This window comes from Abramis brama, assembly GCF_963993115.1.
Source record: "Abramis brama genome assembly, chromosome: 1".
NCBI classification, from domain to species: domain Eukaryota; kingdom Metazoa; phylum Chordata; class Actinopteri; order Cypriniformes; family Leuciscidae; genus Abramis; species Abramis brama.
The window spans coordinates 11,217,110-11,234,632 of record NC_139963.1 but is presented as its reverse complement, the minus strand read 5'-3'; the positions used below and the strand labels follow the sequence as shown (position 1 = coordinate 11,234,632).

Genomic DNA, 17,523 nt, shown 5'->3' with positions numbered 1-17,523 from the left:
GAGCCAGTGTCTCAGGACAAGATGGTCGCTGCCGAGCCAGTGTCTCAGGACAAGATGGTCTCCGCCGAGCCAGTGTCTTCGGAAAAGATGGCCGCCGCTGAGCCGGTGTCTGTTCCTGAGCCGGTGTCTGCTCCTGTCCCTGAGCCGGTGTCTGTTCCTGTCCCTGAGCCGGTGTCTGTTCCTGAGCCGGTGTCTGTTCCTGTCCCTGAGCCGGTGTCTGTTCCTGTGCCATGGTCGCCTCCCTGGCCGCCTGAAGGGTCGTTTCCTCCCTGGCCGCCTGAAGGGTCGTCTCCTCCCTGGCCGCCTGAAGGGTCGTCTCCGCCCTGGCCGCCTGCACAGCCTGCTCCGCCCTGGCCGCCTGCACAGCCTGCTCCGCCCTGGCCGCCTGCACAGCCTGCTCCACCCTGGCCGCCTGCTCCGCCCTGGTCGCCTGCACTGCCTGCTCCGTCCTGGCCTCCCGTATTACCGCAGTCTCAAGGTCCTCTTCCGCTCCACGGACCTGGCCCTCCATCCCGCCCCCGGATCCGCCTCCGGGCCACCTCCCACCTGGACAGTTTTGGAGCGTCTGGAAGCCGCTCTTTGGGGAGGGGCTATGTGACGATAACCAGCTGGAGTGCCCTTGAGAGCCACCAGAGGGCACTCCACACCTGACTCTCATGTTCACTCACAGACTACATCTCCCATCATTCTCTGCCTGGACTCATCAGCACTCATTATCACATTCACCTGTATCTCATCTTCTTGTTTAGTTCACCCCATATAAGCCTGGTTCACCCCATCACTCACTGCGAAGTTTTGTATGTTGTTGCACTGCACTTCTGAGCGTTTTTCCCTGGTTTTGTGTCTCTTGGTTTTTGGATATCTTGCCCTGTTCCCTGGATTACTCTCTTGCCTCTGGTCCCTGGATTACTCTCTTGCCTCTGGTCCCTGCCTGTTTTGTTTGTTTGTTTTGTTTGTTTGTTTGGACTGCCTTCCAGTGTATGACCTATTGCTTGTTCTTTGGATTACCCCTAAATAAAGCTGCGTTTGGATCTTTACCTTCGAGTCTCGGAGCAGATCGTAACACTCATGCTCTTTACTTTAGCATTTAAATCTTTATATATAAAGTCCCACAGGTCGTACAGAACTTTGTTTCTCCACTTCAACAACGAGTGTCATCCATTGTGCAGCTTTCTTGTTCAGTGTAGTTCTCGGACCACCAGCCTGTCACATGATTATCACTTTCAGAGGAGATACAAAGCCCTTGTCCACACATAATTTTACAAACTGTGCAGTATATTTCACTTCTTTTTTTTTACCAAATTTTTTATTTTTTTGCTACTCATGGTAAGTGTTTTGCTTTTCTTTGCTTTACCCCAGGCTTAAAGTAAAAATATGACTCTGAAAAATAGTATAATTTAATTAGATGCATTTATGGTGAGATTACTACATTTTCATGTCAATCTGTGTTAATTTTGACCACGAGCCATGCGCTGCCTCTTAAATTTAGCATGTGCAGGACAGTAAAAATAGACTATGTGCGGAAATGATTGCTGTATACGAAACTCTCCTGGAACGCATTACTGGACCGCATCCGCGTGCAGTGTGAATGCTATAACCTGTTAGCAAGGGTACGGGAAAAAAATATACACTGCAAACGGAGTATGTGTGAAACGGGCGTTACGCTACATGGCTAACCTGCTCTGAAATAGGTTTTATTCTGGGTTAGAGATCGCAAACCCAAACTGGACCAATCAGCTGTGAGTAAAGAGACATGTATCTGATGCGATAAAGCCACTTCCCCTGTATCTCTCCCTCCAAATTAAAGCAGTTTATAGTGAAAAACTTTATAGACAAAATTGATAATCTTTTGCTAATTATTTCTTAGACTATTTTGATATTATATGAAACATAATTACTTTTAATTAATATAATATATTCGTATAATTATTATATTAATTGACAAGTAATATTAAACTTTCCTTTTAAATTAATATAATACATGTATTCATATATAATGCTTATGTGTATTTATTTGAGCTCTTTGTGAACCTATAGGCTGATCATGTATTGATATAGTCAGATATTTTCTTTCAGCTGCTTCTCAAACTGTCGCTGCAGCAGAAGTGTTTATTCCTGTCTTGTAAACGCTTTTAATTTCATGATAATGTTAAAAATGATCTCTTAACCTTCGGAAGGGAAGGGAATTGCGCCGTTTCTCTTTCGAGAAGTGAATCAAACAGGTGCATATGTGTGAAACATGTTCAGTGTGATTGACGTCACACTTTCAGGTGCACGCACTTCAGAGTTAATCACAAACTCTGGAGCAAACCTGAGTTGACAGAGAACGTTTATACTGAGCTTTGTGAAACCGCTGAACCTGATCTACATTAGGCTGGATTTATCTGGATTTGTCAACTCTAAACCTGCTCTGAAACTCAAGAGTTTGTTCAGCTAGCTTCATGCAACAGGACACTTTTTTTTCTTTTTTACCATAGTTCGCTCTTTCTGTTTTTGTTCTTTATTTTTGATCCTAAAGTAATAACCATTACACAATTCCTAAAAATGTCATAATTTCATTACAGTTATACTAGATTTTTGAATTAGACCAATATAAGTCAATTAATTAAACATTTGTAAATTAATGAAACAATATAAGTTGGACCAAACTAAGACGATTAAATAATAGTAAATTGATTAAATTAAATAGTATCAACAAAATAATAATAATGAATTAAATATACCTTAGCACATTAATTAAATTACATTAAATGATGTAAGAAGTTTACATGTTTATATCTAAAAATAAAACAGTCAATGTAATCCAACTAAATATTTTGACCCAATGAAAAAGAATTTGAATGAAGTAAATTGAATAGAGTTTAAAAATGTTCCTAAATTAAATGAAGTAACAAATTATTTTTTAAGTGTACATGAATATACTCACACAGGGTCAAAGGGCACGGCTTCATTACAGAGATCAGTGGGGTGAATCATGGATCTGTTCCTCTTCATAGACACACATCTGGATACTGGAGATGCTGCTTTCTTTCTCTTCCTGCTGATTATACTGAGAAAAACAGAGATATATTTCAGATCATAATGAGATATACACTACTGTGCAAAAGTCTTAGGCACATTTGTATTTTCATCCCTAGCAAATATGTTTCATGGTGATGTAGCTACGTCATGGATAGGAGTTCAAAAGATCATAGTTGATCCGTGATCCGTACAGACCAGGCCCCACGGTTCGGCCACGGTTTACCCATCATAGGGTAAAAGTTTATCATTTGCACGTTTCACTGTCGGTGAAATTCGCTTGGGGAAATAGACAGAAATCTCACTGGCCTGATTGTGTCAGTAATGCATCGTTATGAAAATATATCTTTTGCATGTGTTTTGCCAGTTTAAATAACAGGCAATGTTAAATTGTTCAATGCGAACTATCCCTTTAAAACACACAACAAAAATTTAAGAGAAAATCACTTACTGCTCTTGAGTGAAAAACTTCATAGCTTTAATAAGAATCATTGCATATTTCATTTACAGTGTAGAATATGCAGTGTTTTATTTTTTTTATTCAGTGATTACTTTATTAAATATCTGTAGTATTTATTAGTCATATAGTGTTTGCTTATATTGCTCTCATTTGTAAGTCGCTTTGGATAAAAGCATCTGCTAAAATATTACATGTTAAAGGGCCTATATGCGTTTTTCTGAAATTTAAACTCGCGACTGACACCTGTGGTCAAAAAATGGAACTGCTCTTCCTTTCTGCTCGCTCTCGTACGTGCACACTTCACAAGTCATCCGCTGCAAAGAAGTCAACATTATGTTTACAGAGGTAAGAACAGTCAAATACATATATTGTTTGAGAAACTAAGGCTAATTGCTGACTAGCGGTGGTGGCAGAGTGATCTGAAACGTTTAACATGAACGCGCTTGACGTCACATCCGCAGACAGCGCGCGAAAAATCCGACCCGACAGAAAATAGGAAAAATAGAATACAGGCTTATAGGTGCACCCACTGTGAGCGGACAAGGTGTCAGTATGCTCATCAGGAGATGTTTGAGTCATAAATGGTCAAATAAAAAGGCTATTGTTACGTTTATTTTGGGGAAAAAGTTGCATATAGGCCCTTTAATGTAAATGTGAACAATGAAGAAACTGATCCACACACTAGGGGGAGCTGTGATACAAGTGACTGCCACGCAGTCTTTTCTGTCAGAGTTACAGCAGCACACTGACTGAATACTGTTGTTTACATGATTCTTGCGAAATCCTGTCATTGCCACTGCCACAGAAAAAAAGAAAGTCACTCACTGCTCTTGATTAAATATATTGTCATAAAATATACATTCTGCAAACGGCTTGCTCCGAGGCACTGCTTATGATTTATGGGGATTAAAAGAAGAGCAGTAGGTGGATTTTTACCATTATAGGGTGGTTGTGTACACACACTGCTGACATAGATTTATGTCCAAACACCATGTTAAAGTGAATTTTGCATAATAGGTCTCATTTAGCGGAGCAAGGTGCAAGGAACATCCGTTGGCCCAACGACGGAATCCAACGGCCTGGCGAAGGTTTAATGTGTGTATGTTAGTGCTGCACGATTAATCATATCGCAATCGCGATGTCAAGCCTACGCGATTATATGACGCAAAATGCTGCGATTTTATATTAAATAAACAAATCAGCGCTGTTAACACAATTAACGCAGCATCTGTTCATTTTTGGCATCCTTTGGCTAGTGTTACATGATCCCGCTCTTATTCATGCAAATGCTTTTAAACCATTCATGTTCATAAGACAAAAAAGAACTCGCTGCCTGTGAATGTCCTCATGACACACACACACACACACATACACACGACCCACAGACAGACGCGCGCCAGTATCGCACAGCCAGTATAAAGTTCTCTTTCGCGGTAGAACAAACAACACACATGTATGCCAAAACGAACGCGCTGCCTGTGAATGTCCGGACTGTGACACACAGAAAGACTCGCGCTAATATCGTGCGTGCGCACAAAACAGCATGCCAGAACACAGTTCTCTTTCGAGCTTGAACGAACAATACACAATTTTGCCAAAATGTGTTTTTGTCGAGGATCTTTATAACATAAGAGTAGTCTTATGATGAATGTGAAGAGTTGTGATGACTCGTGAGAGAATGAGGCGCGTGTGAGATCCGCATTCCGCTCTGACAGCAGCGGCTGGTCTTAAAGGGACAGTACACAGTAGCCACTAATTATATCTGTCACTAAAGTTAATCAAAGAACAAAGGGAACAGAGAAAAACACTCACTGACTAAAGAACTTTTTTTCTTTAGGCAGATTATCACTAATCTGTGTGTGCATTTATTTTCCTTGAGAACCAAGCAAGTTGACTCATGAAACCGTTTATTATATCGCATATCGCAATATTGACCTCAATTATCGCAATATGACATTTTCCCCAAATCGTGCAGCCCTAGTGTATGTCTTTTCAGCGCTCCAGTAAAGTTCACTTAATTTATTGGAATTTAGTTTTAGTATTACTTTAGCTCTATGCGTAATCTGACTCCAATTTCAAATTATAATCAAATTTAGATCGTGTTTCTGATTAGAAAATAATCATAAATATTCACGTCGCGAATGTGCGCTCACGATCACAAACTAGCCAGTTCTGAAATAGTTAGAGGGTGCAGTGCAAGTATATTACCCTATGCAGCCGCTCACTGCAGACCCATAGGTGTAATTTTTTTATAATATTTGCAGCGTACAACATGCTAAGTCAGGGAATAGTCAGAAATCAGAAGGTCTTCCTAAGATGTGCCCCATGCTCCATTCAAAGTGCCTTCAGTATGATCTATCCTGGACAAAGATTTGCAGAAACACCAGACTACACTTTTAATCTACTAAAATGAATGATTTCTGAAATTGTCAGGTACAAATGTATCATGCTAATTACAGAAGTAAACGATTAAAAGCCAATTCAGACAAATACATGACATAATTTACTCAAAGATGACTCTAAAAGTAAGTAATGTTTTCCTGACAGAGACACACAGTGGTGTGTCAGGGCTCTCCAACAGGAAAACACTGAAACATCACTGTATGGGGGATGATCCTGGTAAAGGGTCCCAAAGAGTGCTCTGACACCCAGCCTTAAATACCAGAACAAAAAGGGTTATGCAAATATTGTTTAGAGTTGTTTGGGCCAATCCATTTACCCCAGGGGGGTAGCACCTGGTTTCTTGAGATATCGTAAAGAGAGGGGAACCGGATTCTCCTAAGTTCTCAACCTTTTTCATTAAACCAATGACTGCAATGAAATTAAGACCATTTTACCAATCACACTGAGACACTTAAAATGATACCAAACATGAAAAGGAAAAAACAACATATTCACAAGATACACAATATGTGATATATAGACATTCTTAATGAACTTTCAGTGACTTGAGGAGGGAGAGGGGGAGAGAGAGGGGGATGCAGAGATAAGGAAGAAGGACAGTTTGGACAGGCGATGTCCTCTGTCTTTGCTATCTGCTGTCCAGGGTGCATTTTATGGCTTTATTGCAGGGTGCGTTTTGTTTTAGCAGGAAAATCACTTCTTACAAAGGGCAGCCTCCGCAACTTTGGTAAAGATGCAGAGTGCATATGTGTGATTGGCAAAGGACAAAAAAGCAGGAAAATATATGGCGCACCAACCATGATTTTTCTCGTTGTGCAGCTGGCTCTAGAGGCAGTGTTTTCTAACCATGTCGGGGGAGTTTTATGTGTATGCGTTTTAAAATAATGTCACTTGCCAGGTCATGTAAGGGGTAGACTACAGAATTTATTATACTTGTCAAAACGAAAATAGAAACTCCAAAATGTCTCTCTTTACATTTATTTTGTCCCGTTGTCGGCTTCAGCTAAGAAAAGAAATAGTTCGCCCCACAAGTCCAAAATTCTTAGCACACTTTAGATAGCCTTCCACAACGAGTGCAGGCTCTTTGGTGGAGCTCTGCTTTGAATGAAGTTCCATCGTGACAAATGAATGGACTACTTGCGGAGTGACATGAAGACATGAATCAGAGGCACAAAAAACGTTGACAGCGGTGAGGGGTCATTATGTTTACCAATACCCGAACCGTGCTTTGAGCGCGACCCGCAAAAAAAAAAAAAAAGAATTTGCATGATTTACGAGAGCATCATTTTCAGGTCAGAAAAGCCAGATATCCGGATTTATTCAGAAGAATCACACCCCTGAGGGAGACAGGGACAGCCCAAAGGGGAGGGCAATGTACTTGTACGCCCAACTCTCGAAAGCAAACCGAAATAACGATCTGTGTCCAGGCAGAATGGAGATGTGGAAATATGCATTCATCAGATCAATTGCTGCGAACCAATCTTGGGGTCAAACGCACGTGTAATGTGTTTCTGCACAAGTATCTTGAAGGGGAGCTTGTGAAAGGGCACCAGTTCAAGACTTGCTAATCCAAGACCGGTCGTAACCAATCTTGTAAAACCCTGACTTCTTCTCGGCTGGAGGGACAGGCTCTATTGTGTCCTTCACCAAGAGGACCACAATCTCCGCTTCCAGCACAGGGGCGTCTTTGCCTGCGACTGAGGTGAAAAGGACGCAGCTGAACCTTGGGGGGATGCCTGGCAAACTGAATCATGTAGCCGAGTCTGATTGTTTACATGAGCCAGTGGGGAAGGACTGGGAAGCGCTAGCCAGGATCCCAGACTCCATATGAGCGGCACCTGAGGGACAGCCCACATACCCGGGGTAATTCCAAATAGCTTCCTCACTCAGAAGAACCGAGTTGGGTGTTAACCACCTCAGCCTGTGCTGTCCAGAGGAACCGGTCTGGGTAGCAGCAGAAATCTGAATGAGTGAGCTGCCGGCCAGCTCATATAACCGTATGTCTGGGGGAGTGGACCGGCACGCAAATCTCAATCACCAAATTCATTGGCCATTTTTCTACTACTCAGAGGTGACTGGGGCTCCCATTTAAGACCACATTTGTCAGTATCGACATCATGTTGAAAATGCCTGACAGATAAGGAACTTGACACTTATAGAAAGATAAATGAATTACATCATTACACCAGTAGGTGGCGAGAATTGTCTGTTAATAAAATGTATTTGTCACTGAATCATTAATTCAAGAGAATTGTTCAAAAACACTGACTCCTCCAGTAATGAAACAAGTAAATCATTCGTTCAAATGTAAAAATTAAAGTAATAATAATAATAATTTAATTTAATTAATTAGATATTTTAAAAAAAAATTCAGAACCTCTGGTAAATTACACATTTTGTTTAATTGTCTATTCAGAATCGTGATCTCTATTTAAAAAAAAAAAAAAAATCTTGAATCTTAATTCATCGAATTGAAGAATCAATTCAAACTCTAGCACAGTGGTTCTCAAACCTGTCCTGGAGGACCCCCAACACTGCACGTTTTCTTTGTCTCCCTAATAAAACACACCTGATTCAACTCATCAGCTCATTAACCCATGTGATAATGAGCTGATGAGTTGAATCAGGTGTGTTTGATTAGGGAGACAAAGAAAAAGTGCAGTGTTGGGGGTCCTCCAGTGAATGATACTCACGCAGGGTCAAAGGTCACAGCAGGTCCATCACTGAGATTAGGAGGCAGAGGCATGGAGTTGTTACTCTTCATAGACACACAGCTGAATCCTGAAGATGATCCATTACTGAGATTAGGGGGCAGAGGCATGGAGTTTTTACTCTTCATAGACACACAGCTGAATCCTGAAGATGGTTCATTACTGAGATTAAGGGGCTCAAACATGGAGTTGTTACTCTTAATGGACACACAGCTGAATCCTGAAGATGGTCCATTACTGAGATTAGGGGGCAGAACCATGGAGTTGTTACTCCTCATAGACACACAGCTGGATACTGTAGATGCTGCTCTCTGAGTGTAAACAAATGCCTCCTCCTTTCTCTCCTCAGACACACTAATTTTACAGGTCCGGTTGTCCTCATTTCTCTCCTCATAGACACTCATTTTACAGGTACGTGGATGAGAGATTTGATTTCAAGCCTGTATGTGGCAAAAAAAACAAAACAAACAAGAATAATACACTTAATTTTGAAAATTAAATTAAAAAGAAACTCTTTAGTTTTAGATTATTATAATTTCATAAACTTTCTGACATGGACCCTACATGGACCCTAAACAGACTAGTAGCACAGTTGAAATAAAAAAAGTTACATGTAACCATGTAAATTGGAACGGATTGGCCAAATCCAATTAAAATTCCATTCGGATTGTAAGGGGTGGTTTAAATCTCTTCTAATCTAATTGAAAGAACATGTAAACACTTGTTCAGATTGAAAACCGAAAAGGAAAAGTTCTGAGCATGTGCAATGACGTAAAGATGGTGTAATGACGTATGTAGGGGTGTGTGATATGTATCATTTGTGAATGTATCGTAATTGTTGTTTTAACGATATGCAAAATCAAATTATCGAGTGTGTCACTATTTTCAGAAAACCAATCAAAACACTGCATGAAGTGTTCACGAATTCACTGCGTGTAGACAAGTATACTCCTGCACGCGCACATTCTGAGGATGGTGCAGTCCGACAGATTGCCATGTTTGAGAGTAGTTAAAATGAGTGAAGAACCTGTGAGAGGAGAAGATATTCAAATGCAAGCAACCGCTCAATCCACACTAGATTTAACTCCTAGACGTGGGTCTACATGGAGGTGATTTGGTTTTGAAAGTTCACATGTTACACTGTTAACCCTTGCTGTAAAAAAAGGCCAAATTCTGACAATATCATACCATTTTCCATTAAAACAGTAATATAACGTAGAAAACAAAAATAGCCTACAGGAATATACTGTGAATTAACAGTGCTCAAAATCGACACTCAGAGGCTGTTTTCCCAATCACACCCTTGACCCTCATTCACTGTTCCCTACATTAGTTCACTAATATAGTCCCCTTGACAGAGAGAATGAAAAGAAGTGAGTGAACTGAGACACTGATGAACACCTGATAAGCAGAATCACTGAAGGACAGAGAAACAAGAACAGAAAAATGAGAAATACAAAAACTACAACTGACTTCCAGCAACACTGAGTGTGAAACCAGTTTACAAACCAGTGTACCATTATTTCTTTCGTACAAAAGTTATTGTTGAGAATTAACAGATATTTAGTTGTTGATGTTTTATTGAAAATAATAAAGTTATTATCACCATGATGGAGATCAGTATTTGCTTTAGTTGGGCTCTAAAACCATTGACTTTATTGTATCAGTTTTTCTCTGGCTGCTTTAACTATGAGTTTATAAAACACATTTGTTATGGCAAGAGGAAGATAATAAGGTGTTTATGACTGTTGTGATGATTACATAATCATCCTGAACATGTCTGATTATCTGATCTTAACTAGTGAATAAGCATTGAATTTGTGGGTATTTCATATTTATCATATCTGTATATCTACAACATGAAATAGAAAAATGTTTCTGTAATCAATTATTCTGAAGAATATTGAAATCATATAGTGCTTTATAACATTTTGAACTCTTGCTTAACTCAGACACACACAGACATCAACAATCAGCATATGAATCTCAACAATGGTGACAATCAAAAGTCTCATGTCGCAATGCATGCTGGGTTCCAGGAGAGCATAAAACTCCCAGCATGCACTGCTGCATGAATAAATAAATACAAATAAATTATTGCCACCATTGATGAGAGACGTGCAGATTTTTGATATCTCTGTGTTTCTACAAGACAGTGTAGCTCTGTTTCTTTTTTAGATTCTGCATGTGTTAAAAAAAATCATCGTAATTTATTACTGTAGTTTCACAGTGGTGGTAATGAAACACTTTTGATACAGACCTAAACATTGAACGCAATTTTGTGAATGAACAGGCTATATTATGATTTTGTCATCATAATCAATATAACCACAATCTTTTACAAACCGTGAGTTTACACAACAGTGACCTGCAAAATCACAGTTCAAGCAGTCAGAGAAAAATCTACTAATTAAAAGTGTTAGCATCCCAACTAAAGCAAGCACTGATCTCTATAATGGTAACTTCAAACCAAACATTTTCAATTAAACATCTCAATAACAACTTCTGTAGATGTACGACAGAGTCAAACTGGGTAATAATAAGTGTATGATTTGTAATGGCTGGAAGTCAGTTGTAGTTCTTCTCATTCGCTTATTTCTCATTCGCTTATTTCACTAATTTACTTATTATTCAACATATTCACTTAATTATCTCACTGCAATACTGTGTCAATGCTACTTTTTAATCTTTATAGTGTGGATTTCCCTGTGGCGTTGAAAGGGTTAACATTGTAAGATAAAAAGACACACCCACAAAATGTATTTTAACAGTAATAAACTGTAAGTTATAAAACAGGTTTATACTGGCAACACTGTTGCCAGTAGTTTACTGTAAAATTAATTTTTTGGGTCACCGTTGTGCAGAAGAGTAGAGCCTGTGCTTCAGTCCAGGAGAAGATCTACAAACATTGATGATTTGCTGCATGTTGCTTTATTTAACAGGCGGTGACTGTGTAGTTGCTGATCCAGTGGAAATCTCTTTATGTGCAATAGTTTTTTAGTGGTCTCAAATGAAAGAAGTTCACAGTAATACTTTGCTCACATTATTAATGCATTATAAATTTAAGTTAATACATTTAAATGACAGTTGGTCAATTTAAGGCAGTCGGTTTCTGCAAGTGTAATTAGTTAACTATAAATTTAGTGCATTTTTACAGAAACAAACTAGATTACAGTAAAGAACTGTACAATTAACAGTATTTTACTGGCAACAGTGTTGCCAGTATTTTACTGTAAAAAAACCCGGTAAGGTCTAACAGTGTAGTAGTGTAATGTAGACAGACACTGTTACTAAAAAAGGTTTGAATTTTTCTTTGTTTAATTTGCACACTGAATATGGGTTGGAGCTTTTAATTTTGAACTCTCAAAGTGCACCAGATTAATGAATTCAACATTAAGAAGCACAACATTTTCTTACGGGGGAGCATGCCCCCGAACCCCCCTAGAGGGACAGAGGTTCACCCAACAGTAGATTTATCACTGTGAAGTATAGTTCAATTTTATTAATAAATGACCATTTTATACTTATTTCATCTGTTAGCTATCACTCGTTCCCCAGTTTTTTTTTTTTTTTTTTTGGCGCCAAAATTGTTGCTGCATACCCCTCTGACACTGGGTAGTTGCTCCAAACTTAATTACTATTGGTTACTATTACTATTTACTATAAAAATATATGCACATATGGTTTATTTAAAGTCAAACCAAACCACGACCGATTCTATTTAGACCAGGATTTCAAATAAAATACCAAGTTTATCCATTCACAGGAGTGTTAGTTTCCACCGTGAAGTAGCGATCACCTTTAGCGTGTTTGAGTTCGACATGTTATAACGCAAATGCTCGACCTATATATAGATGCTCTTGATGGGCCTATTACATTGATTTTACTGATAATAATATTGATATTATAGCTATTAAACGTTTTAACAAACTTACCGTGACAAGTGAAGCCATTTCTGATCTTGAATTCTCTGAAATAGCGTCTATTTTACTGATTCGACCGGTTTCGGTTTCACTCTGAGACAGACTAGCCCCGCCCCAAACTGGACTGAACGTGATGACGTAGGGCTACGTGCTCTCTAGATGTGTCCACTTAAAAAATAAATAAAGAAAAAAAATATTTATTCATTTCAGAAGTAAAAATATAAATGAATAAATCACTTTTTTCCTGACAGATGAACTGGGTTAATTAGGGCACTGTGGGGCACCTAAGCTTTCATATGTAGCTATGGGCCGTACCATTGAGGTCCCGAGGTTTTTGTGATGCTCAGAGTTTCTGTTTAAATTAATATTTTGTCGATTGTCACCGTTGTTGAGATTCACACGCTGATTCTTGATGTCTGTGTTTAACTAGTTTCTGCTGCAGCTCAAAACTTTCTGAAAACTTTTTATTTTTTTAAGAAATCGTTCTGCTCTGCTGGATAACATGATGTAGTTTCAAAAGACTGTTATAACAGCAATAAATTATCCATATACTCAAAAACTTGATCAGATCAGTACTTGATGATTATGTCATCAATAAACATCTGATCATATTTTATCTTGCCATAACAAATATACTTTATAAAAATACAGTTACAGCAGCAAGAGAAACATTTAAAGTAAAGAGTGATTCTGGTGACTTCAAAGAAACATTCAATGAAACTTCAACATCTAAACCTCTGTTGACCGTTCGGTTCAGATTGATCAAAAATAACATCTAACACATATCTGACACAAGTTGTGTAACTATAACACATTAGTGTGTATTGTAAAAGGTTTCAACACACATCTGTGTAAAGAGGAATAACACATTAGTTGAGTTACAGGTAACACAAAATGTGTAGTCCTTATATAAACACAGATATGTGTTAAGAAATTACACAGGTTGTTTGTTAAATTCTACAACTTTACATCTTTTTTTACAGGTTGAGTTTTTTATAAGAGCGAGCAGACACTCACCACCAATGTGCATTGTGTGCAGTGCTTGTACAGTATTTTCTCAAACAGCTCAGTCTCACTGTTAGAAAAAGAGGTACAATACAGGTCCATTTTTGTTCCCTAAGGTACAAACTTTGCATATGTACCCTTGAAAGTACAAAAATTTATCTTTAAGGTACAATTATGCACCTTCCATTGTACATTGTGGGCTTTTCGAGGTGTAAGGTACATATTTGTCCCTTACATATTTGTACCTTAATGTTTGAATGTAAAATGGCAGGAATTAGTGGATTCTGAATATGTCATCTCTCAATATAGAAACACAAGTTAACCTATACTATCAAACTCAATAACTCAATAATTGTCTATGGGGTTCCATTTGTGCCGAAATTATGTCGACATGCTGTCTGTCTATGCTATGTGTCGTCTTCCATGTCTATGTGTCTGTTCACTGTCTATGTCCATGTCTGTCTGTCTATGCTATGTGTCGTCTTCCATGTCTATGTGTCTGTTCACTGTCTATGTCCATGTCTGTCTGTCTATGTCTATGCTATGTGTCGTCTTCCATGTCTATGTGTCTGTTCACTGTTTATGTCCATGTCTGTCTGTCTATGCTATGTGTCGTCTTCCACCATGTCTATGTGTCTGTTCACTGTTTATGTCCATGTCTGTCTGTCTATGCTATGTGTCGTCTTCCACCATGTCTATGTGTCTGTTCACTGTTTATGTCCATGTCGGTCTGTCTATGCTATGTGTCGTCTTCCACCATGTCTATGTGTCTGTTCACTGTTTATGTCCATGTCTGTATATCTATGCTATGTCTATGTCATTTCAACGTCTCGGTTAAATATAGACCCGATATAGTCCGGCTATGTGTAACCCACTTTTAGCCCAAATAACATTTAATCTGGATAAATGTATTTTTTTCCAAAATAACTTGTGAGATGTATGATATTCCATCATGTAAGCAAAGTCAACTGTGATTACAAGTTGTTTGGTTTGCTTTATTTTACATGTTATATGTGTAGGCTGTGCGTAGCCACGATTTAGCTCGTATTCAGACTCGGCTATTGTAGCCCACTTTTAGTCAAAACTGATTAATTGTATTTTTTTTGCCAGGCAGTGCATGAAATGGTTGATATTTCATCACGTTCGCATTGGTAATGATATCTACAAGGTTCAATGTGTCATTTCACGACATGGTCTATCTGTAGTCACTATTTAGCTCCGAATTGGACGGGCTATATGCGGTCTGCTTTAGCCCACCTGACGAAATCAAAGCAATCTGGTCTACGTACGGCTTGGCTATAGCCCTGATTCAGACCAGCGAGCTAGTATAAGAATATTAGTCTTAAAAATGTTTTCGCTCACACAGCTTAATGTTTGCTGTCACACATAAACAATCTACGATATGACTGTCTATCATTTCAAATTAAATCAAATGCAATGGCATTTCTCAACCGCTAGATGGCACAATCGAAACACCACTGAGACATGACTACTGGGACTACTGGCATGCGACTAGATCACTTTAGCCAGATCTCGCGATAAACATTTCCGCTATTTTCAATTTTATTTTACACGAGGCAGCTGTTGGAGAGCAACGGGTGAGCAACACTCTGAAAACCTTCAAATTTCTACTTCGATCTTGTAAGTATGCGTGTTATTTTGATTTTGTTCATTGTTTAAATTAGTTAGTTTTTATAATGTGTAGAAACCGTGACATTTTAACATTACCATTGCAGAGTACTATTTTTCTCCAACAAGTTAACGTTACCTGCACGTGTTATTGCAACTGTGTGCCCTTAATCTAAAATGTATCTAAATTCAAGGTGGTAAGCATGAAACTATGAATATTATCATTACTAATTTTTATTATTATTAAAGATACCAATATATTTTTGTTTTTAGATTAGAGTAAGAAATAATAGTTTTTGATTTAATGCAAATTTTCAAAGTACTTTACATAAAACTTAACAGCAACATAGTGCAACATGAAAAGAAATTATAAAAGAATATTTTTTTCCTTTCCAATTAATAAAAGGTAGTGGCAAACAGTAAAGTCTTTAAACTTGATTTAAAAGAATTAAAATATGCAGCATACATTCAGTTTTCAGTGAATTTGTTTCAGATATGGTGCATAAAAACTGAATGCTGCTTCTCCGTGTTTTGTTTTGACTTATAACTTTGACTTATAAATTTGATATAAAAGTAGCTGGCTACTGTCCCAGATGACCTGAGAGGTCTGCTCTGGATGGTTCATAATGCATCAGAAGATTAGAAATGTACTTTGGCCTTAAAATGTTAATTAATTTAATAACCAGCTGTAGTATTTTGATATGAATTCTTTGACAGACAGTTAGCCAGTGTAAAAACCTCAGAACTGGAGTGATGTAATCCACTTTAATGAAGTTCCTAAACGTAAGTTAGGGAGGAGTGAGCCCATCTAATCTTTCAATCAACAGCCTGAGTATATAAGCAGCCGCTTACCTCTCTCTAGTATCAGCTGTTCCAGTATCCGGTATTGCCGCATGGAATAATGTCCGACATCCCGGAAATCCAGCTCTTTCCCTCAGACGACGAACTGACTAGTCTTCCTGAGACACCGACTGTCACTCCTCAAGTAAGATTGGATCTTACGGATCCAAATACGGATCATCTTCATGAGCGTTCTGGCCGGGAAATCCAGCGCTCATACAAACCACGTTCCAAAAGGCAACGCTCTCCTCCACCTTCAAGATCGCCAGTTTTAACTGAGCCTCGTCCATCTTCTCAGACTTCATCTCTCCATTCTACCGCTGCTATTACATCGATTCCACCCATTTCAAAATGTTCAGTAAACAGCCTACGTCAAGTCCTCTCCAGCTCCGGAATCCATTTCTCCCGCAGATCATCAAAAGCTCAACTCTACGATCTTTTCATCAGTTCCAGCATTCCTACAATCATTCCAACAGCTCCTACAAGCAAGACTCGCCCCTCTTCTACCTCCGTTTCTCTCCCGGTCCGGCGTTCTGAACCCACTCAATCCCAACGCGCCGATTCAGTAGCCGCCGGCGCTGCTAGGGCTTGCACTTCCTGGTCCGCCGGTAATTCCACCCGGCCAACAACAACGGCCGCAAAAAACAGTTCCGCTTCTTCTCCAGTTTTCACAAACTTCATGCAGTCAGCCCCACTCCTCAGGCAAGAACCAAACTTACAAACACATTCCACCGCACTTCCCTCTGCTTCTCCAGTTCTCTCTAATCTTCATTATAATAACCCATGTGCCAGGTCACCCTCACAGACAGTTACTTTTCTCTCACCCTCAAACCAACCTACTCAGAGAGCAGATACTAGCGCGAGGTTGCCTTCGCTAGCCATCCCCCCTCCTCTTTCCTTCCATTCCAATTCACCCCATTCCTTTCTTCCTCCTTCTATCCTCCAACTGCCTCCCAATATCCTTCCCAGTTCACATCCGAGCGTGAGGTTGCCTCCGCAAAGGATTTCTACACCTTTTTTTCCCACAAATCCTCCTCTTCCTCTCATTTCAGCCCATGCCAGCCATCTTGGACACCAGTCAGTAATGGGACCCTCCGATCAACATTCATCAACTTTTCTTAACACTAATACTTGCTCTTCAGATACCATCCGCTTGCCAGCCCATTCACTCTCCACAGCAGTCCATCTTCCAGCTCCTCCCAACGCAGTCGCCATGGAACCACCTCCAGTCTCAGCCCATCTCCGTTCCCTAATTCTATCAGGTGCAGATATTGATCTTCCTTCTCTACTGACTTCTGTCCCTCTCAATGAATCCCATCGCTCTTTTGACTGCGGCCCATTAACCATCAATCTAAAAAATTCCATCCAACCTTCAAAACGAGTTCTCACACTCGCAGAATTCTGCATTGCTTTTGCTAGATACACAGAAGTAATTTGCACTTCCTTTCCAGCCAGACGCAAGGAATTAAACGACTACCTCTCTATCATAGCAGAGCTCAGTCTCTCTTTCGGAGGTAGTCATTTTTATACATAT

At 39.3% G+C, this 17,523-nt stretch overlaps 1 protein-coding gene across 4 annotated transcripts in view; it reads right to left on the bottom strand.

Annotated features, from left to right (window-relative positions):
* The window catches only part of LOC311085971 (NACHT, LRR and PYD domains-containing protein 3-like), a 77,392-nt gene extending 64,756 nt beyond the window's left edge, over positions 1 to 12,636 (bottom strand). For all 4 annotated transcript variants that reach the window (XM_084118590.1, XM_084118591.1, XM_084118593.1 and 1 more), the window contains exons 1-3: positions 12,528 to 12,636; positions 8,575 to 9,032; positions 2,927 to 3,049 (exon numbers count right to left, since the gene is read on the bottom strand). In XM_084118590.1, the coding sequence (XP_083974716.1) occupies positions 2,927 to 3,049; positions 8,575 to 8,996 (545 nt within the window). In that variant the 5' untranslated portion in view covers positions 8,997 to 9,032; positions 12,528 to 12,636. The remainder of the gene's footprint in view (positions 1 to 2,926; positions 3,050 to 8,574; positions 9,033 to 12,527) is intronic.
* Between the last annotated feature and the right edge of the window lie 4,887 nt (positions 12,637 to 17,523).